Genomic DNA, 23,338 nt, shown 5'->3' with positions numbered 1-23,338 from the left:
CCTTACCGGTACAGCAAGTAAAGTAAGGTTTCCCTATTGCACTTAACCTTAGACCTATTGCATGCTAATGACAATTACCTTATGTCCATTACGCCCACCATACATTTTGCATTCCGCAAATTATGTCTATCGTCCATTATGCCTTGCACCCATTCTGTCTAATGTATTTATGCCTAACGTCCGTATGCATATGTCATTCGTCCGTATGCCGTATGGGGAGCACTTTGTTCCAATACATTCCTTGCCTTACGTAATGGACTCTCGACAAGTCGACATCGTTACGAAAACGAAATAAGAGAAAGTACGGAGGATGCAGGGCCCCCATGCAACAAGTGTCAATGCCCGTCTCTTCGAGATTCGCACAACTAAGCTAGAAGTAGAACCGTCAACGATGGACAGAAAAGTATTGAAGCAAAAAGTTTCACAAAATCAGGCAAATTAAAATAATTTTCCATTCTAGTACTCAAAAGCTGATAATAGTGGCTATTTGACGACTGTTAGCAATACGACAGTATCTCTGTCTCTGTTTCTCTCTGTCTTTCTATGTCACTTGTCTCTCGGTCTCCAGGTCTCTCGGTCACTCGATCACTCTTTCACTCGGTCTCTCAGTCCCGTGGTATCCCGGTCTGTTGGCCTCCCAGTCTCCTGATCTCTCGGTCTCTTGGTCTCCCGGTCTCTCGGACTCTCGGTCTCTCAGTGTCTCGGTCTCGTGGTCTCTTGAGCTCTCGATCCCTCGAACTTTCGAAATTCAATTTCTCGATTTATCGGTCTCCAGGTCTTCTGGTTTCTCGATCCCTCGGTCTCTCAGCCTCTCGGTCTCTTAGTCTTTGAGTCTCTCGATCTCCTGATCTCCCGGTCTCTCGGTCTCCCGGTATCTTGGTCTCCAAGTTTCTATGACTCTCGGACTCTCAGTGTCTCGGTCACTCGGTCTCGTAGTCTGTCGATCTCTTGATCTCGATCTCTCGAGCTTTCGGCATCACAGTCTCTCGATTTTTCAGTCTCCAGATCTTCCGATCTTTCGATTTGTCGGTCTTTCGGTCTTCTGGTTTCTTGGTTTCTCGGTTTCTCAGTCTCTTGGTCCCCCGGTCTCTCGGTCTCCCGGTTTCTTGACCCTTCGGTCTGCCGGTCTCTTAATCTCTCAGTCTCTTGATTTTCCGCTCTGTCGATTTCCCGATCTGTTGGTCTCACGGTATCTCGGTCTCTCGATCTCTCAGTTTCTCAGTCTCTCGATCTTTCGGTCTCCCGGTCTCTTAATCTCTGGGTCTTTTGGTCTTTCGATCTCCCAGTATGTCGGTCTCCAGATCTCCCGGTCTCTCGATATCTCGGTCCCCCGATCTCTCAATTTTGCAGTCCCTCGGTCGCTCAGTTTTCCAGTCTCTAGAGTATCTCGATCTCTTGGTCTCTCCGTCTCTCAGTATTTCGATCTTTCAGTTTCCCGGCCACTCGTTGTCTCTGTTACTCTGTCTCTTTGTCTTCCGCTGAGCAATGTGTCACCTACCATTAAATGAGTTAAACCCAATGGGAGATTGACAGGACAAAGAATAACAACACAAGGAGGAACTAACGGGTGAGCTGTGCAATTATGTTAGAGTAACGCTCACTATTGGGTTACTCCAAGATTTAAGAGAAGGAAAAACTACGGGAAGAGTTGCTAGAAGGTATCGTCTGCTCCATCTGTAATCTGTAGTTACAGCATAGAACTATCTTGGCATTCACTAATCAATACCCCGCCTACAAAATTCTCTTTCAGATCATGTTTCTATGTTATAGTGTCGTTAGCCATGAAGCTCGTAACCCAACACCAGGCGGACTCCGTGGAATTAGGTACTAGCAAACAAAAACCGACAAAAGTAAGTAAAATTCTGGTGATATACTCCCTTCGGAATTTGATAAATATATGATTTTTTGTTCGAAGCAACTGACGTCTGCAGAAGAACTGTGGGGTTAGTGCTACGATCCTATTGGCTCTAAACGACTCTAGTTTGTTAGACCAGTGTCGTTTCCTGAGGTCAACTGGGAGTTTCAAACCGATAGGTTTTGTAAATAAAACGTGGACGCACCGTTATCAACTTTAAGGCAGCGTACGATACAGTCGATTGCAGATATCAATTAAGGTATCTCTTATGAAGAGCGAACATCCACAGTGGCATGATTATCTCGAGTATGATTTGAATTCTAGTCTTCGCCGTTGATTTGGACCATTATGGCAAATACCACGGACCGTGAGGTAATCGATAAGTTCGTGAATTAGGCAGTATTTCCAACCTTGCAGTTTTGTCTGGATTTTAGATGCCAGGCCAGACGAAAAAAGGTGTTTCTCAAACATTATCGTTCATTACACCGAATGAATGCCAAATTTTTTCCAGAAATTTTTATACCTGTTTTCCAGATTTTCAAAAAAATTGTTTGGCAACAGTGCCAAGTGCTTTTGTTTTCTATTCAACCGTAAACCAACGATAACATCGGACAGGGAATTATATGGACTGAAACGGTTTGCTCCGTGACCTTAAGAGCAAAAATGAAAAAAACTAATGCTCATTCAGTGGCAGAGCGAAGCAGCGAAGCACTGCAAAAGAAAACAATGTCGAGGCTTGTCAGAGAAGGTAACATCCAACAGACAGAGCGAGAGAGCAGATCGATTCATCTTCACACCACATCACACCAACATATCCGGAAACGAGTTTATTCTGAAACTCGTGCTTACTTTTCGCTTCAAAAAAAAATACAGAATACCTTTCGAATATCTGATTGCTAAAGCCTGACTGAAAATCTTTGGAGTTTTTGAACGGAAGGTATTGCAAACTCTCTGCAATCGAGTACAGCCGGACATCTCGCAAGGATGTCGTTTCGAAAGATTTTTTGCCGTCAACCTCTCTGGCACCAGAAATAAACTGGATGCATGATGGCTAGACCTGGCTCTGGCTCTGATAGCTTTTGTTTGCAATCATTATTAGCACGCAAAATATCCTGAATATTACAATGAACTGTTACATTACCAACGCAGCACTTGGTAAGACTTAAAATCAGTCATCCTGTAGATTTAATACCACAATCTAATGAAGTCTCTAAAGTACGCGGGATTTTTATAGAACTATCCTACTGTCGGACAATCAACTAACCGATTGTCCCACTAGCATGTTATGTGAATTCTATCTGTAAGTAGGCGTAATTGGTGGCGAAATGTTCAAAGAAAAGAAAAAAATAATAGATTCGTTTTATAAATTTCATAAACATAGGTTAAACTTGCTAAACAAATTCAACGATGCGATCTACGCCCATCACTGCAAGATATGTTGGTGTTTTACTATTGAAAGAACAAGATTTCTACACTAATCATCCTTTTTTTGACAGTTCGCTCTTCAAAAACTCACGGAACTCAAGCCAGGTAAGTGTAAGGTGATTACCCGACAACCATTTTTAGTGTTTGTATGACACATTGTTGGTCACAAAATTTATGCAAAGATGTAGCAGAGTACGATCTAACTAATTCACCAAATTTATGTGTGCATGTACTTAGGGTAAAGTTAAAATAAATACGTAGAAAGTTATCCGAATCTACACAGCATTTCAGGTCGTATATTACAACCATTTTTGTTTTCGCACAAATTATTAGTATCACAATCTAGGGGAAAAAGGGTGGCTTCTTCCCATTTCTACGGATTATTTTACAGTTACTGCCAAACAGGTACACAGATGAGCTTCGTAGGATGGGGAGTGTTTTCGTAATTTACTTGCAAAGTATACAAACAGAATAAACCGCACCCCCCTAAGCGCACAAATGTGTTAGGGAAACTAAAGTGTGGAGAACAACGCAAACGTTTGCAAATGAACTTACCTTCGACGGTTTCAAGTTTCTCTTTCTTATAAATCAATCGCTTTCGCATAGATTAGTGTACATACAAAAAAAATCGTATTTGACGGGTCAATTCTGCCATTTGATAGCGAACGAAGAAGCGTTTTCATTCGTTTTAGTCGAGTGAACACTAAGAAACGTTATATGTAGTAACAAAGCATTTTTCAAATCATGACTATATCATAAACAACCGTAAATAATCGAGGAGCAAAATCAGAACAAAAACAAGCACGTGGAACAGAAATAAATACTATCATAGAAACACATGTCCTTTGAATGTGTGTCTTAATGTGTTGTACACTGGATGATATAACATAACTTGGCTATGTAAATACACTCGAATCGAATGTTAAACAAATTTTATGCTACATTTCTGGTTTGATTAAAGGAAACGGAAAAAACATCTGAATGAAACGTGAGCATACTATATAAAACTTGAAAATTATCGCAATATCAGCTCGGAACCATTAATTCGATATATAATAATATAAATATAAAAAGTGGTGCTTTTATTAAAACTTGTTATAATGATGCATGAGGCATGTACAAAGGAAGCAAAACAGAAAGGGGTTAAAAGGGTTTGAAACGTTTTCTTAGATACCTGAAAAACGGTCACCAATGCCCACAAGAGACTGTCAAAATTTTTCCTATCACATTCGACTTCACCACCGGGTGTCTCATTTTTATCGCAGAACTTGCAACCAAACAGATTCATTCCAAGGATACTTTGAAAATATTGATGAAATTGCAATGTTTTAATTAACGGTTTTTTTTTTCTTGTGAAGATTAAACGAAACTGTGTTTTTTTTGTGTGTAATGTTTGCATATTACGTGTCCTCTTCTCTATGTACTGTCTTGCTTTTTGGTGTGACTTTTGCAGTTTTAAATGCAGAAGATATAGTTCATACAAGTATGCATATTTTTTGGCGCACTTCATGTTATCGATGGAATTGCATCTAAATTCTTAAACAGGGCTCCCAGATTTGACGCTTTTGGTATTTTGTCAAGGCCCGAATTGATCTAAGTCTGATCAATTTTTTCAACGGTACCCGAAGATGAGTGATTTACATAATAAAACAATTGAAATTTTGGATGAATTTTTCCACGAATGGGCTTGATATTCTTTGGTTCTGACTAAATTCAAAATTTTCTACCAGTTTCTATTCATTTCGTTTTTCATTTCTCTTCTAGTTTCAATGGTTGTATTTAACTTAGTTCAAGTTTGACGGTGATTCCATTGTAAGGTGGTCCTCCGCTTCCTTAACCTGGTGAGTGCCTGCACTTCAAATTAGGAGCGGCTCACTACATCGTCTGATTCGGAAAGCGCGACTGAATTTAGAAAAGTGTTGTTTTGAACGCTAAACTCAAGATGGCAGTTCCATCACTAGCGCATCGAGGCTCGCAGAAGGCAAGTAGCAACGCAGTTTTACCAAGGTGCTCCCCCAGAACTTTTTATGTTGTCTATCCTCAATCAATTGCAAGAAATTTCGTACGGTAGTATCAAGCCAGCTTTTTGTGGGCTCAGATTTTGACTTCAATGTGCCCACACACCATATTTTCATCTATCTCAAAGCAGCATACGATACAGTCGAACAGGGCAGCTATGGTAAATAATGATGCGCCTGGTCGGAGCTGCTCTAAAACGAGCTATGTGCTACGTGCTAGTTTAGGGGCCCCTCTCGAATCGCACAGAATATTTGGACAAGAGCATGGATTGTCCTCTACATTTTTACATTGTATATCGCATTGACTAGACGCTAGCTAGTAAACGGCTGAATAGTGCGTACCGTCCGTGTCTTGTGCTCCTGTAGAAGTAAAATAAACAATCTTGTATTTAGCAACTCCTATCCCTCCCTCCTTGTGGTACCAACCGGATACGAGCAACTTTGGGGGAGATCGGGCAACTAACCTCGGAGGAAATCAAGGTCGTTTGCTGACACGTACGGAAGGCTCTTTCGAGTTTCGTTGATCCTCCGGTGAGATAGGAGGGCACACCTGAAGGTTACTAAAACAGACCAAATCACAGATCGACCACGTTTTGATGGACTGTCGGCCTTTCTCAGACATCATTGACGTCAGACCAAATTGAAGCGCTAACGTTGACTCGGACGACTACCACCAGTGATGGGCAAGGTGCACCCAAAACTCTCCGTTGTGTGCAACATACGGTTCCGACGCCAGCCTCGGTTAAATCCGGGACGGTTGAAACAACGAGACGTCGCCGCCAACTAAGTGCACTCGCTCGAAACTGCGCTACTGCGGTAGAAGACGAGTTGGACGAAGCCTCCCTAAGCAACCAAAAGTTCGAATTTCACTTAAGGAACGAACCTGGAAGTTCCTATTTGGTTCAAATTTAGTTCCGCAGAACTTTCTTACTGAACAACAAGACACTACATTTGTAATCTGAACTTCATTCTCAATAAAGTACCGTTAACATCTGTAGCAACTTGAAAGTTCAACATGCAACTTAAAAGTAACCAACAGTTCGGATAATGGTGTCTAAGGTAGGTTACAATTTTTATGTCTATAGATCTACAGCTTGCTAACCAGCTTCACTTGTAGCAATCAACCGAATTTTAAAGTTGCCTTGAGTTCGCTGCATAGAACGTTAAGCAGCTTCTAAAGAAACTTTGTCAAAAATTAATAAAACGCGAATATTTAGCCTTTTAAGTTCTATTATAATATTTATCTCCCTTCTGCCTACTCATAACTTTTCGCAAGTAACCGTTTCAGGCTGATCAAACACTTTTATAGCTGATTTTATTCAACCAGTGGCTGAGCTAAGGTTTAGAAATAAAAACCTTTTTTCAGCTCTTAAACATCTCAATCTGGTGATTTTATCAAACTTCGGGCTTGTTACTAGCTGCTTTCGAAGCTGCAATGAAGCTTATTAGAGGCTTTTGAGCGCTCTTAAATAACCAATTTGCGTAAGCTGTCAATTCTTTTTTTAGAATGAGAAATAGTTTTGCAATGCTTTTCCAGTCGCTTAATCAACGTCTCATCAACCCTTATGCAGCAAAAAAAAATCTATTTTTAAATTTATAAAAATGGATCACGTCATTTTTATTTTGCCGTGAACATGTCTCGAACCAGGGTCCTCGGCGTGAGAGACGTGGCCACTAAACCGGGATTGACCTCGAGCCGAAATGTGGCGGGATAAGAAAGGCAGTATTCTGACGGACGATCGTGAGATGACCGAACAGTGGAAGCAGCACTTCATAGACCACCTGAATTGCGCCCAGGGGGAGAACCATGGCGGCAACAAACGGAAAAGAAGTGCCAGCCCTAACGATAGGGAAGATAAGGAGGCCATCATGCAGCAAAAGAACAAAAAATCGGCTGGGAAAGATGGCATCAGAGCGAAGCTTATTAAAATTATTCGCCTCGATTCTGCATTCCGATCGGACTCGTTCCGATCAGAAACGTCCCGATCGACGTGTATCATAGCATACGATGTATTCCGATCGAAGCACAATTTCTGATCGGATCCGGCTCCGATCGGTATGTAGATTGTAGAATAGAGGCGAATATTGTCTACGCCGGCTAATTGTTCGTTCGCCATTTATTCGTTGACTACAAAGCCGCATATGATACAATCTACCGAAAAAAACTATAAAAAATCATGAACGAGAACAGCTGCCCCAGGAAACTCATCAAACTGATTCAGTCTACGCTGGATGGTACACAGTGCTGTGTTCGGATTTGAGTGGATTGTCGAGTTCAATCGAATCACACAAAAGGCTTCGTCAAGTTGCTATTTTATAATGCGTGGCAATACCGATCGACAATTGATAGCTGCTGCCGGAGATGGTCGGTCCAATAGCAATCTAGCCTCGTCTGGTATTCTCAAAGAAGCCACCGAAGCCATTCATCATCTTCAACAATGTAAATTTGGTGGTCAAATACTAATGCACCTCCAGGTTCCTCCTACTATCAGGAGTCACTTTCTTTACAACCGGGTAGTACGTCGTGAACGACATCGTAGTTAACCCGAAGAAGTGTTTAGCAACTGTTTTTGATTCTATTCGTCTATTTGTCATGAGCTCAAAGGCATACCAAGCGTGCACCGTTAGTTAAAATCGTGTGTGTTAACACGGTCAAGCCGGACGTAGATCTGTCAGCCACGCTCGGTGCGGCTTGATTTTGAACTAATAGCGAAGCGATAAACGTATTCTCTTTCCACTTCTCAGCATCTCATTAATTGTATGCAAGCTTGCATAGAAATGCACTCGCAAACAGGGTAGACAGTTGAGAAACAAATGATAAAATTGAAACCAAAAATTTTATTAAAATTTAATTCTGCTTGTATATGATTCTTTGTTCCTAAATATAGTTCCAATTTTCAGTTTTATATCTACCTTTTTTCAATTACATTTTCTGGAATTGTTTTCACTCTAAATTAGACAACCAACTATAAAGAAAGCCGTCGAACAATAAAAAAAAACCTAGTTTTTCATTTCGGATTTCAATTTGATAGATTATTACGCTTATTTTGATATAGATTTTAGACCGATCCAGCCGAGGGAAGTAGTTGAGTGTAGCAAAGTATTGCATTGGCCCTCGGACTCGGAGCAGACTCGATGCAGACAGACGCTACTCCTTTAAATTGATGTTTTCCGAACGTTTTTCACGAAACTAAGCAACTTATTGGATCAAACTTTCAATTTGTTTTGTTACTAGATGTTTGGAGAATACTTGAATTTCCTATATTGATCCTGTGTTTTACCAATGAAGCTCAAAAGCTATCTGCCCCCAATGCCTAATTGGAAAATAAACAAAAGGTTTGACGTTTGAAAAAAGCTCCATTTGTTTTCAAGGAAAAGGTGCATGAAAACTATGCTTTGAGGAGTCGCATCTGCTTACATCTTATATTGTTCCGGAGGCTTGCTGAAACACCTAGGTGTATGGTATTTTTTCATCCACTTATCCTTTGGTCATTATAGAATTGATGTCAAAATAAGCAATATTCTAAAAAATCGACGGCAACTCCCTTTAATCAAGCTTGTGATTAGATTTGTCTGAATTATTTCGCCATTATTGTTAGTCGTAATTCTAATTGTTCTCTAAATTTTATTCCCGACACAACTAATAGACCCATAATATCTCCGCTTTCGTGAAAAGCTTTTATTTCAATATTTCTTTCCAAATTGCGTAGTAAAAATTGTTAGCAATTGAGCACAAATAAATCGATCAAGCCATCATAACATGAAGGGCTAAATAAGGCACAACATTTGGTCTTGGCAGAATCTGCAATGAGACTCGGAAAATCCCGGTTTTGTCACCCATACCCGAAAGTCTATCCAACCGTGAAATGTACAATAAATTTCAGAACGTAATATTTCTCACATGAAAACAATATCGATACATTTTTATTGGTTGAATTAATTAAATAACCAATTTGAGAAAAGTGGTAGTTTGAACGCCTAACTTTCAAGTTAAATCGGATTCGGTCCATTATTGTCGATAAAATTACCATGAATTTTCAGTTAAAGCTTCTAATTATTAGGAACTATTTACTGATTTATGTTTACGGTAATGGTTAAGTTAGTATGGTCTCGCAAAATCCACCGAAACTCACCTGAATATGAAGATAAACAGTATTAACAACGAAAAAAATATCGCAACATTGTCCATTGTTCTGAGCATCACGAAAAGCTGCCGGCGTAGATTCGGCATAAATCGTACCAGTTTCAGGATTCGCAGCAAACGAAACGTCCGCAGGACACTCAGCCCGGAGCTTCCCTGACCCTCTCCGAGATAAGCTTGACCCAGTTCGACGACGCTGAAAAAAAAACAAAGAAAAACAACAACCACACGAAGTTAATAGACCATCGAACAGGAGTTCCTAACCTCACTTTTTTGACAGCACCTGGTGGTTTGTTTACATGATGTTAGAGTTTGAATTGAAATTTCTATTTTCGCCAGGCAGATAATGATCAAATCAAATCAAATCAAATTCATAAAGCAATCGACACAGTCATCTTTCACGAAAACTCAAATCGGTACCGCAGAATTTATCAAAATTTAAACCACCAGGTGGTGTCATTTAACGGCAAAATGACGTCGTTGAGAAAAAACAAATTTCAGATTCAGCTTTTTCAAGTCCAATTTCATGTCGCGTCCGGGTAGTCTACCTAAACTAAGCTATTTCAAGTCCAATTTCATGCCGTATCTCAAGTCCTATTGCAACTTCCAGTTCAATTTGTAATTACGTTGCTAATTTGAATTGGATCAAGCTTATGTCCAATATCATGCCGATTTTAGGTCCAACTTCGGGTTCAATTTTAAGTTCAACACACAGTTCAATTTTATTTATTTATTTACTATTTGATGGGGCTTTCAACCGTTGGTTGGTTCGTCCCAAAACAGTTCAATTTGAAGGAAAGTTTTAAATCTAATTTAGTTAAATTTCACATCCAACTTTAAATTTCTCATCCAACTTTAAGCTCATTTTATGTTCAATTTGGACTTGAGTTAAATTTCCTATTAAATTTTAAATCAGATTTGAAGTCCCAATTGTAGTCCAGCTTTGAGTTCAATTTTAAGTCCACCTTCAGTTTAATTTGGAATCTAAATTGGTCCAAAATTAGGTCCGATTTCACGTCAAAGTGCATGCCAAAGTAAAGTGTAAGCCTAGGTCCAATTTTAAGCTTAATTTTAAGGGCAATATCAAGTTTGATTTAATTTCAATTTCAAACTCAATTTCATTGCATTTCAAGTACAATTTCCAGTCTTATTTTGCACCTAATTCTAAGTACAATTTCAAGTTTAATTCCAAGTTTAATTTTACGTCCATATTCAAGCATTTAGCATTGGGTTAGCATACGGACGTTAGGCATACGGACTTTAGGCTTGCGAACATTAGGCATAACAGAATACAATGAGAACAATGAGGGTCGCCCTTTTAAAATAAATACATTTGGGCATAAAGTTGTTTGGCATAGCGTCGTTTGCCATAAAATAATTTGGCATGAATTTTCATAGATAACCATTGTGCCTATCGTCCAACATGCCTAATGTATTTATACCTATCGTCCGTATGCCGAATGGAGTACACCCACGCTGGTGATAGTAACTATTGGTACTCGAATCGGGTAAGGAAAATCTAGGTTACATCTACAACTCACCTCAAAATAACAATAACGCCATCGAAAACATTGAAACCGTTTGCGACATAACGGAACGGACCTTCGGCAATAATTTTCAGTACCATCTCCACGGCGAAAATCGCAGAAAATACGATATTACTTGTCTCCACGATCGCGGTCAGTTCCTCGGGCTGATCGTGGTATTCGATACCCATTGACAACGTATTGATCAGAATGGCCAGCAGGATGCCCTGCTGAAAGTATTTGTGCTCCACTAGGGCTCTTATACAGGATCGAACATAACGTAAACTGGTTCTTATACTCCTGAAGGTACCCGCTATACAATAATACACTTTGGAATGGGAAGTTTTATCCTTTTCCGGTGTGCCAGTATTTTGGTACAGTTCGTAACAACAGTTAAACTCTTCATTGTTGATGTTGTTTATGTTTGCCGCGTTCTGCGGTAAACAGTTCGCTATACTTGGCGATGATTTTTGCGACACCGGTTTCTCGCCGTACTCGTGGATGTTGGAAATGTTGACATCCGGTGACAATTTGCTGCTGTTTTTCTCGTGCGTTCGATTTCTGATCAACGAAGAATAGAAGGACTCCAATGTCGTATGACCGGTCGGCAATGCGGCAGAAAATGCAACCGAAAACGCGAGCAGTTCCTGGCATGTCATGGCATCCGTCAGGCATAGGTCGGAGTAGTCGCTGATAGCAGACGTCATCGTCTGGATGGACGCTGGTAAGTTAACCTTAAAATATAATGTAAATGAGCATTTTAGAGAGAGAGAGAAAAAAAAAGATGTAAATCAGATCAAACCACCTGCCAAATTCCGCTATCACTGGTTTGTGTCATTTTTTCTAAACAATACACATTCTTATCGGCTGTTGGTTCTGGAATGGTTGGAGGCATATGATGTACAACGCACTCATTAAACATAACCGATGATCTTCTTCTACCTGCTGACAGCGGGCTGAAGGTGTTTGATACGTTTTGATTCTAAAAGTATAGTATAACATTAGTAAACTGGCAAAATGGCAAAGGGGCTACCGAAAACACGCACATTTTCACCATTCGGGATTTGCAGCAGGACTAACTTTTGGGTGTCTTCAAGGCTTGCATAAGAAGCGCAATTATTCAACGCATTATTCTTCGTATTTTCAGCGGAGACCATTTCCGAAACGTCCGATGAAGAGTGTTTATCGCTACCGGATGCATTTTTAATGCCCTTCGGTAGAATGGAACTTGATGAAATGTCATCGCGATAGTTTTTAGGTGCATTTTGCATCTTGGGACACTTTGGATGGTGGGCCTTAATCCTGTTCGGTGACAATGTTAACGTCTCCGGAGTGTGGGGCAACAATCCTTCCTTTTTATGCTGATATTGGTACCTGTGGAACAACACGGCAGTATTAAATGAAGCCTTTTTACTCTTATACTGGGTACATTCACTAAAATCAAGAGAATTAAGTAAATAATAATGTCTTTTTCTCCTATTTGAGTATTCATTCAGTAGGATTTAATATTGTATCCGATTTTTAGAAATTTAACCGCAAAATAGCGCGAAAATTTTTTCAAAAAAAACTTTGATAAGCAGTTAATTTACATTTTAATTCCAATCTAACAGCTCCAACTAAGCAACAATCAGCACAAAAACAATAACTGATCTTCTATTTAATATTTACAACAACCATAAAAGGACTACAACAATGCTTATATTCTCAGCTTGCGCCAGTGGTCTCAAGCACACTACAGGGTCGCAGATGCAGTTCCAAAATTCTCACTAAATTTGTGAAGTTAAGTGCCATTGTGTGCACATCGAAACTATAGAGTTCACTAGTGAATACGTCATAATAGCAGGACATTCATACTTATACAATCGTAACTTCTTAATAATGCGTCGCTTGAGGCGCCTGTACAGATGGGCGATGTATTTCACGATCTCCGCGTAGCAGGTCGTGGGCTCCGAATTGTTCGTACTGGACGCCAGTGTCGAGGTCGATGTGAACCGGGCACGCTCCTGCCGCATCCGTTCCATTTCTCGTTTTTTGGTCTCCGAAAATTGCGTCGCGATGACAACTAAGCACAGGTTGATCATGAAAAATGATCCGATCTGTAATAAGGGATTTAGACTATTAGAAAATGAATAGATAAAAAATTGAAAAATAGCGAGGACTAGGAAAAACTAACAAGAATGGGTAGACCTAACAAAGTGTATAAACCTAAATAGATCGGGTTGCCATAAAAAAATTTTACGGAATCACGCCGAATGGTCGTTATGCCAAATGGTCTCTTATGTTTATAGCAACGTTTTTATGGAAAACACCACGTTATGCCAAACAATGTTATCTAAAATTAAAAAAGAAGAAAACTTATCCAATTTAATTCTACTATGTATATTTTATTCACGACAGATACGTATTTCGCCTACGACTTGCAGGCTTCCTCAGTGTCTGTTTTCGAACTTTGAGGAAGCCTGCAAGTCGTAGGCGAAATACGTATCTGTCGTGAATAAAATATACATAGTAGAATTAAATTGGATAAGTTTTCTTCTTTTTTAATTTTAGGTTCCGTATTCTACTAAGACGCTCCAAAAACTTCAGTCAAACAATGTTATGTCAAAAAAAAATCTGTTAAGTTGTATTCATAAGAAAGTGAAGTTTTGTAAATTATGCCTAACGTCCATGATGCCTATTGTCGATTACGCCTATCGTCCGTTATGCCTACCGTTTATTAGGCCTATCATCCATAATGTATCCAGCTTTTTACGAGCCATAATGGCGGACGTGTTCGTACTATTTGGACAGCGTTTTTGACATTTACCTAATACATCGCACGTTTTCTTTCCGCGCGTTCACGGTAAAACTAAAGGAATGTACGGAAAAAAACGTGCGATGTATTAGGGAAATATCAAAAATGCTGTTCAAATATTACGAACACGTCCGCCATTATGGCTCGTAAAAAGCTGGATACCGTTCATAACTTCCATAATGCCTATCTTACACTATACCTATCACCAATTTGTCTAATGTCCGTATGACTAAAATCCGTATGCCTAATGTCCGTATGCCTAACGTCGAAAACCCAGTAAATCTCTCCAATTTTCATTTCTTTCAATTAGCTGAACCAGCAAATTGACTCCCTTTGACACAATTACTTACCACAATTAACAGCACGAAATAAATCCAATCCCAAAAACTGTGCGCATCTTGAACATAGTACATGATGTCAGTCCAACCTTCAAGTGAGATAACCTAAAAGTATAAAAAAAGCTTTTGAATAGTGCGTTATAATTAGCTTGTTAGTTTGGTTTTGGACACTTATAAACATCTGCTAAGCAAAATCTCCAATGAAAGTGGATACTACTTGGTTTTTAAATTATATCGTTGACAGCGACGTGCCTAAAAATACGATACGTATTGAGCCGTATCTGCTCTGGATAAACGCTACGTAACGCCGCCTTAAATTCAAAGAAAGGATGCTTTGAGAGGGCACTCAAGGTATAAGACCCAATCACTGTGAAACCATTAGCTGGCTCTCAACAAGCGCTTGTAAGTGCCCAACGGAAACCAACAACGGTCTGCCAACAGCCATATTCCTTGGAAACGACACTACTACAAATTTGGATAAGGTTTGCCAACTGTTTCCGCGGAAATAGTCCAATGTCTTTGTAAATGAAAGGTTATCTGAAACAGAACGATTTAATGCACTAGACCGCAGACCCCAATCTCGGCGATTCTCTCACTAACCTAACCATTGACGATTCTGTGATTAAACTGGCCGCATTCACGGTAAAAAGCTCGACCTCCAGTGTACCAGACAGATATCCCTTCAGTCTTTTTAAAGAAATATATAGTTGCTCTAATTCGACATCTATTGGGTCATCGATTAACTCCGTTATCTTTCCTCTTGCTTGGAAATCCACTTCCATATTTCCAATACATATAAAGCGTAACAAAAGAAACGTAGACAACTACAGCTTGTTTCTACCGTTTTTCGCTTTCATTTTGGCAATATATTCTCTTCGAAGCTTTTGTTTGTAGGAATACCCTCCCATAATCTGAAATTGTCTGAATAAAAATAAAATAATAATAAAAATAAAAAATAACTTTTTTCTGATTGCAAATATAGACATAGTTTCTTCGGCAAATTTGTAAAAAATGTGAAAACAAGCAACTTTGCTGAAGAAATTAAATTTCTATCTCTTCCGAGTGCAGAATTAAAGTACATTTTCTTTAAAAGTTTTTCAAAAATTAATGTTTGATACTTAGTGTTTGTTAGTTGCATTTTACAAAAACATATTGTTCTAGGCAACTACCGAAGCACCAAAACTCACGTTTTTGCAGAACATAAACGTATGCTTGCCGTATTCTTATATAGGTGGTTGGGCCGAGGCGGTGACCCAACAAACGAAATACGACTGTACAACAATGCTTCAAAACCCGAAATTGTGATTCGATAATACGTACATTTCGATAAAACGTACGCTAAACGAAGCAAAGATGTACGTATTATCGAGGTATACCTGTACTCGACCTAAGTTTTAAGATGAAGTACTGATTTCATAAATCCACTTGCCCCATTTTACCCCATAGGCTAGTGAAGCTATGGAAAAGTTAAGCTTGAATGCGTTCTTATAAAATGCAACTAACAAAAGCTAAGTAAGAACAACTAATTTTCAAAGAACATTTAAAGAAAATTCTCTATAGTTATGCACTCGGAAGAGATAGAAATTTTTATTTCTTCAGCATAGTTGCTTGTTTTCACATTTTTCACAACTTTACCGAAGAAACTATGTCTATATTTCCTATCACAAAAAAGTTATTTTTTTGATTTTAGTACAGTAAATGACAACTAACTTTAGACGCTTTTAGAATATGGGAGGGTATTCATAAGAACAAAAGTGCTGAAGATTTTTAACGCTAAAATGAAAACTTAAGACGCTAGGGAAAAAGTTCCACTTTTCGCCCTTATGAACCACTGTACGTTGTGATTGTGCCAATCTCTTCGTTCGCCTAACACTACACCGCCGATGAGCAAAACGGATTCAAGCCCAAGCCCAAGATCCCAGGCAGACAGACAGACAAGCTCTATCATCAAATCACCGTCGCAAAACTGGACAAACTCGGTATGGGAGGTCCGCTTCTCCAGTGCTTCAAGTCGTATCTGCCGAATCGTCTCATCTGAAGCTCCATAAGGCAGTCATTTCGGACCGTTGGTTTTTCTTAATATTTATTTTAATGACTTGGGCTTCCGTTCGCCGAGGACTTAAAACCGTTCTCAAAAGTCAACGATTTATCGGATACCCCCTCGCACTTTAGAAGCAGCATACTTAGAATCTTTACTGACATGCCAAGGCATATACAAAAGGTGAGGCACCAGATCTTTCAGAAGAATGTTTTGCCCTAGCAAAACGGAGTAATCGTAGGATGATGAATCTATTATTACTGATCACAAAAATACCGGCCGATTTGGCTGAACACTCCGGTCTTTCGGGTGCAACTGAATTGAAAATGAAAGTTGAAGTTCGACTAGAAATTAGACTTCGAACTCGCCCAGAAAATAGTGTTGAATTTAGAGTAATTTTAACTGAAAACTTTATTTGGAATTAGACATGAAATCGGACTTAAAACAGAATTTGAAATTTTATTTGATATTAGCATTGAATTAGACTTGGAATTGGATACGAAATTAAGTTGAAGTTCAGAGCTAACCAAGTGACAAAACCATCTCATATCTATGGTTGTATGCAACAATCTGATTAGAGTAAAATGTAGCTTAGGATAAACTTGGTCGTTTGCTGTCCTTAACTCACTTTTTTAAACCTTATAACTTGTGCAACGGACTGACCTAACACCAACCAATTGATTCTAATATTGGAATTACATTAGACTTGAATTTGGACTAACTTGAACTTAAAATTGTACTTCAAACCGGACATAGACACAAAAGTGAACACAAACTTTGACTTGAAACTAAAACATTTTTCGTCTTAATCTCTCTCAATTTTTGTTCCGTTTTCCTTCGTTTCTTGTTCCAGTTTTTCTTTTTTTGTCATGCTTTTTACTCGTTTTTTGTTATTTTATTTCCCGTTTTCAGTTTCTTCTTCTCTGTTTCCCTTTTTTCCGTTTCTAGCTTTCGTATTTTCCTTACTCTTTTTATCTCCTTTCCTTCTCGTTTTTTGTCTTCGTCTGTGCCGTTTTCTTGGATAACTTTCCTTTTCGACATTCTGGTTTTCCCTCTATTCTGTCTTTTATTCTGTTTTCCCTTTCCACTTCGCTTTCCCTTTTTATCCACCGTTTTTCGACTTATTCTCTTCAATTTTACCTGGTCTGATTTATTTTTTTCTTCTTTTTCTGTTCCTTTTTCCGTTTTTACCTTTGTTATAGCCAAGGATGGTTCGATCACTTTGACTCAATTTTGATTCATTTAACAGTACCGTCTGAGCGGAGCAAAATTTGACAATGTGATATATGAATCATTTATAGATCAAGTTATTATCTACAATTTTGCTGAATAAAGTTTCGCTGTCTCTTTTGTATGTACGGTGCTACAATGCTAGTACCTCTTTATTAACTAAATGATCGTTCATTTAGTCACTAAAGAGTTACTAGCATTGTAGCGCCGTAACTACAAAAGATACAGCAAAACTTTATCCAGCAAAATTGTAGATAATAACTTGTTCTATAAATGCCTCATATATCACTTTATCAAATTTTGCTCGGCTGAGACGGTACTCTTAAATGAAACAAAATTGAGTCAAAGTGATCGAACCATTCCTGGTTATAGCATATAACAAAGGTTTTTATCTAATATTTCTGTCTTTTTATATCCCGTTTAACTTCTTTTTGCTCTCTCGCTATTCTTCTTTTTCCCGGTTCCTCTTATTGTTTGTTCCGTATCCCCTCGTTTTATCTCTCGTTTTTCATTTTTTCCACCCACTGTTTCCACTTTTCTTTTTCTCTTCTTTCTTTCTGTTTTGCTTACCGTTTTCTTTCTTCGGTTTCTCCCCGTTTTCGGACCCGTTTCTCGTCTTTTCCTGTCTCGTTTTCGTCAATTTCTACCCTTTTCTAACTTTTTTCTTTTTTTCGTTCCCGGATTTCGTCGTTTTTAGTGTTTTGTTCGCTTTTTTTTGTTCATCTGTTCCGTTCTTCCTCTTATCAAGTCCTGTCTTTCCTCCTTTGCTGTCACGTTCTGTTTTTCTTTTCATTTTATCACTTTTGTCCTCTGTTTTCATATTTTTCTTCCCATTTTATTTTCTTTTCTGTTTCGTTTTTCCTACTTTTCTGTTCGCATTTCTCCATTCTGCGGCTGTCGTACGTTCTCCTTTTCTTTTCCGTTTTTTCAATCCCGTTTTTCTCCTTTTTATTATTAACTTTCACTGTTCAGTTTATCCTCATTTTGTTTCCCCTCTTTCTCTCGTTTTCCTTTTTTTCTGTCACGTGTTCCCTGTTTCGTTTTTTCCGTTTTCCTTCGTTTCCTATTCGTTTTTCTTGATTACTTCCCTGTTTTTTCTGTGGCTTTTCACTGGTGTGTTGTTATTGACTTTCCCGTTTTCAGTTATTTCTTCTCTTTTTTCTTTTTTTTCGTTTCTAGTTTTCGTATTTTCCTTACTCCTTTTACCTCCTTTCCTTCTCGTTTTTCGTCTTTGTCTGTGCCGTTTTTCCTGATGACTTTCCTCTTTGATGCTCTGGTTTTCCGTCTTTTCTGTCTTTTATTCTATTTGTGGTTCCTTTTCCCTTTTACTGAGTTCAGAATTTCTTCTATTTTTGGTTTCCGTTCTCTCTCTCTCTCTCTCTCTCTCTCTCTCTCTCTCTCTCCTATCTTTCTCCACTCTCTCTCTATCTATCTATCTCTATCTTTCTCCTCTCTCTATCTCTCTCTCTCTCCCTGTCTCTTAGTCACCTCGCTGGTCGACTAGACTGGACTGGACTATTCGATTCGACTGCTCGATTTGACAGCTCGACTCAACTGCTTGATTGGACTGGCTAACTGGACAGCTTGCTTCAACTGCTCGATTTGACTGCTCGTCTCGACTACTCTATCTTACTACTCGACTGCCCTGGTCAATTGAACTACTTGACTGAACTGTTCGGTTCGACTGCTCGACTTGACAGCTCTACGCAACTGCTCGACTGGTCACATCGACTCGACTGCTCGACTGAACTACTCGACTTGACAGCTCGATTCAGCTGCTCTACTAGGCTGCTCGATTTCACTGTTCGACCAGACTGCTTGATAAAACTACTCGATTCAACTGCCTGACTTGACTGCTTGATTCGACTGCTCGACTCGTCTGCTCGACTGGATCGCTCGTCGCGATATCAACGCATGCTCATTTGAATCGGTTCACGTCAGAAAATGGACGGTCCAGAGCTTTCAATTTACGTAAAATTTTGATGATATTTTAAAAGGAACAGTTCGGAACTGGAACTCAAAATATCGACAGGGGTACAGGTGTACCCGGTTGATCATTTGAGGGTTGAATAAAACCCAACGTGACCATAAAAACTATTAGTTTCAATTTCAGGCTTTGACTTTTTTAATTTCACTTTGCCATGATGAAAATAAATTTAATGTGAAGCTCACTGAGCTAATACAAACATTAAACATCTTCGCAAACACTGGTCAATGGAATGTACAGTCAGTCCACAATCACGGGTCACACACAATTATGGGTCATTTAAGCTTTATCTGCCGATTAAAGCGTGAATATTACACTAATTCATTGATAAAATTGTTACGCATGTGTGGCACTAATAATTTGATCAATCATTAGATAATATTTAATTTTTGCAAATTACTATGTTACCATCCAAAAAGTAATAGAAAATAACTCTTTTCCATTGTAACCTATTGGGAAGTCATGAGCAGCAAACATTCAATTGAAAACCTACCAAAAAGATTGCAACCCACGCCAAGCCGATGTTGTCGAACGATATAGTTCCTTGGAAGGGATTATTTCCCAGCTGGGTACAGTTGGTGTAATATTGATTCCAATTCACACACGAGGCTCTGGTTGGTATGTTATTCGAGAACGGTACCGCCGAATCTGGAACAAGAAAATTAAACAGAATAATCTCTCACAGACTTTGAAAACTTTTTCGTCCACAACAAATAGTTTTCGGATATTGAGTTATTAACAAAAACAATATGGAAACTGATCTCCTTCGAATGCCAATAAATATTTGCTAGTGCAGCTGCTGTCCGCAATAAGAACGGATTACCTACACCCCCTTATTTTGTGCAATCGACCGTTAATTGTCGAAATGGAGGATTAATTTCCCCTGAGGTGTGATGCGAACTGCAATCGCTTCCACCCAACACCCATCGCACTAATCGTTGAGGTTTAACGCTTGACCTGGTGCTGATTGATTTGGAAACTCACTCGAATAATAAAACAGATTTATATTTACCATTGCAAACAAGTGCTCCTATTCTGTACGGTGGTAAGTTTTTGCAAAGATGCATTCCTGAATCATCTGGCTTAGAGCATATGTAATCCTGTTCTTTCGAAAACTCGTAGTAAAACGATATGCTGCGAATACATATTTGATGCAAAAAAACATCGATAAAGTGATTAGTGTGGAAACGAAATCGAAACAACCGGAGAAACACCACGGAACAATCTTAAATACGCTACGCAAATTGAGAAATAGACATGGTAAATGGATCATGCAGTCTATCAAATCCTATGGTTTGAAACATTCATTCTGTTGGAGACATACTATATTAGGGTTAAACATTTAGAAACTATGAACTAAACAAAAAGATAGCTGACGAAAGTATCTCACACCAAATATACCGGCACTCCTAATAGGTAAGCTCGACGCTGCTAAATTATCGATACAGTTTGTTAAATTAATCATTATAATAATAGAACAAGGATTTATTTTAGATAGATTATTCGTAAAGGGAACCATATTTTATAACGTCATAAAGTGGTTAACAAGTTCAATGTGAAACTTGTGAAATGAGACCAGATGACTGGCTTCTTCCTTCTAACTTAGCTTTTTATTACTAAACTTTAATGCCAAATTGTGTACACACAGGGCAATTACGGAACATATTTGTCGCAATGTCTCCGATGATTAAATTAGTAAAACGCAAACCAGCATTTGGTATTTTTTTAATTTTGAAAAAAAAAATATTCACTGAAAAAGCATGTTTACAAAGATAGCACTTTCATTAGAAAACTGACAAATCAAGCACTTTATCACCTGGCATGAAAAGTCACGAAATTGAGGGAAATAAAATAACTCTTAATCTTTTACTTTCGGAATTCACATATTCTTCAACCGAAAAAACAGTTTGTACTACCAATTTGTTATAAACTTCTTTTGTCCGTTAATTGTTTTTGTTTTAGCAAAACTTAATTAAAACGGAGCAAATCCAATTTTCACCTGTTTCCTAATATTTATTCCAGATGAAATAATGCTTTCAGTATTTTTCCACGTCTTCCAAAGACAAAACTTACGCGTCTGGAAACAGTATCTTGTACAGTACAGAATACAGAAAAAAAATCATATAACATTGAAACATTAATTCTAATCTAGCACTGTGCACCTGATGTCGAAAGTATACCGAAAGTATAATATCAATTAAAATTTTGGTAGAAATTGTAGCAAGTAAAAAAGACTGAAAGACGACAAAACAGTTTCTAACAGAACACGTTACAAAGTTTGGCACCGTCAAAAACTACCACAAAATTCTTACGAATTAACGCGAACACGGACTCGATATTCATCTGGAACCGCCCTGAAATAGAGTTGAACAGAGTTTAGGAAAGTCAAGAGAAATTAGTTTCAGTATCCAATTTACATTACGGTAGGTTATCCGAACAAAAGATATCGATAATACACGAAAGAACATAGCTTGTTGAAAAGTTTATGAATTCCCTCGAAACATAAAGTTTATCGGGATCAGGATAATAGCATTGGACAATGGCGTTACAGTTAAATATTTTGCTATAATTTTCCTCAAAGTATCATTCGAATGATATCAAAACCCAACCTCACAAAGAGATTCAGCCATTTGAAACCATAAAAAGGAAGAAGCCAGCTGTCAATGCCATGTAGTTGATGACAAAAACATCAATCAGATCAGAACGTATAAATTATCGTATAAGTTAACATCCATTGTTAGTTGTTTGACTGGTCTAACCGTTAAGATTTTTCCTCTGCTGAAAGATATTTTTTGTTTTCTGTTGTTTTCACTTCAATTGCACTCTAGTTGTTATGGGAAAAAATCGCAGTATATTAACTCATGCATTTCAATCTATTTTCTCAAAAGTTGCACACTGCTTCCCGACCTAAATGTAGAACACAGTCTTCGGTGTTATTTGCTTACAAAACATTTCCAACTTAGAAGGTAGATGTTACACATATTGGAATAAAGCCAAAAATAATACAATAAAATTATATCATTACTCAGATTTCCTTTGCGTTTGGGTCACAATTCTATAGTAAAGATTGCGCTGTGAGAAAAAGCTAGAAAGAAAACGGGAGGAATAGAAACTATTTACAGAACAATTTGAATTAATCGAAAAGCGAACGAATAACAGCGACAAACAGCTTCATCGACTCCAGATTGGTTCCCAATCTTACAAATTCACGTTAGTGGCATGCGGCGGTGCAGATTGAATGTGAGCCTGTATTTCTGTACCTATTGTGATGCGATACTGTTAGTGGTGGGTAATTGAGTTGATCTTCGAAATAACTCATCTATACATGCCGATATTTTTAATTCGGAATCAATTTTGTCTCAAGTCGTTCCATCAAAAAGACTAGCAACTCTGGTGCAAGTCAAGATCGAGATTTTATACCAAAAGACCTGATAAACCCTGTACAACTTGTGGCGCTGACATCACTGAATCATTAGAGGTTATATTTGTTGTGAAAATAGCCTACACTGAGAAAACTTTTCGTGTAGTTTCTATGTGTTTCACACATAGATTTTTTCCACATGCCGAGTAAATGAACTTTATGTGCCATTTATGTGTTTTTAAAATTTACCTTTAAAATTTGCACATACTATTCATATGCATATAATTTTCATGTGTACTTCTGGGCGGACCGTGTTTATATGTGGCACATAATAATCATAAGGATTTTCATATGGAAATTTTCCATTAGTTATGTGCGGATTATTTTGAGTGTAAATCTTTTTTTGTGTTGTCTCGAAGGCTACTGTTATTAGCTTCATTTCAGATTCAGTTTTACAAAATGAAAACAAGAAAAATGATTGCATGTAAATTGATTAAATTTTATATCAACAAAATAAATTATTTTTCTCTCTAAAGTTTAATTAGTATAAAATAAAGAAAGAATACTGAACTTTGTGTCTAGTAGCTGAATCCGAATTGCGGGGCCTTGCCGCCTTACGTTTAGC

At 38.3% G+C, this 23,338-nt stretch overlaps 1 protein-coding gene across 1 annotated transcript in view; it reads right to left on the bottom strand.

Moving 5' to 3' along the window:
* Nucleotides 1-23,338, bottom strand: part of LOC128737074 (voltage-dependent T-type calcium channel subunit alpha-1G) — a 46,629-nt gene that overhangs the window by 15,060 nt on the left and 8,231 nt on the right. The window contains exons 5-13 of the mRNA XM_053831630.1: nt 22,378-22,437; nt 20,365-20,486; nt 19,846-20,000; nt 14,110-14,202; nt 12,820-13,061; nt 12,012-12,339; nt 11,771-11,947; nt 10,981-11,699; nt 9,432-9,635 (exon numbers count right to left, since the gene is read on the bottom strand). Of these exons, the coding sequence (XP_053687605.1) occupies nt 9,432-9,635; nt 10,981-11,699; nt 11,771-11,947; nt 12,012-12,339; nt 12,820-13,061; nt 14,110-14,202; nt 19,846-20,000; nt 20,365-20,486; nt 22,378-22,437 (2,100 nt within the window). The remainder of the gene's footprint in view (nt 1-9,431; nt 9,636-10,980; nt 11,700-11,770; nt 11,948-12,011; nt 12,340-12,819; nt 13,062-14,109; nt 14,203-19,845; nt 20,001-20,364; nt 20,487-22,377; nt 22,438-23,338) is intronic.

This window comes from Sabethes cyaneus, chromosome 1, assembly GCF_943734655.1.
Source record: "Sabethes cyaneus chromosome 1, idSabCyanKW18_F2, whole genome shotgun sequence".
Taxonomy (NCBI): domain Eukaryota; kingdom Metazoa; phylum Arthropoda; class Insecta; order Diptera; family Culicidae; genus Sabethes; species Sabethes cyaneus.
The sequence above is the reverse complement of the archived record's forward strand: the minus strand, read 5'-3'. Positions and strand labels throughout refer to the sequence as shown.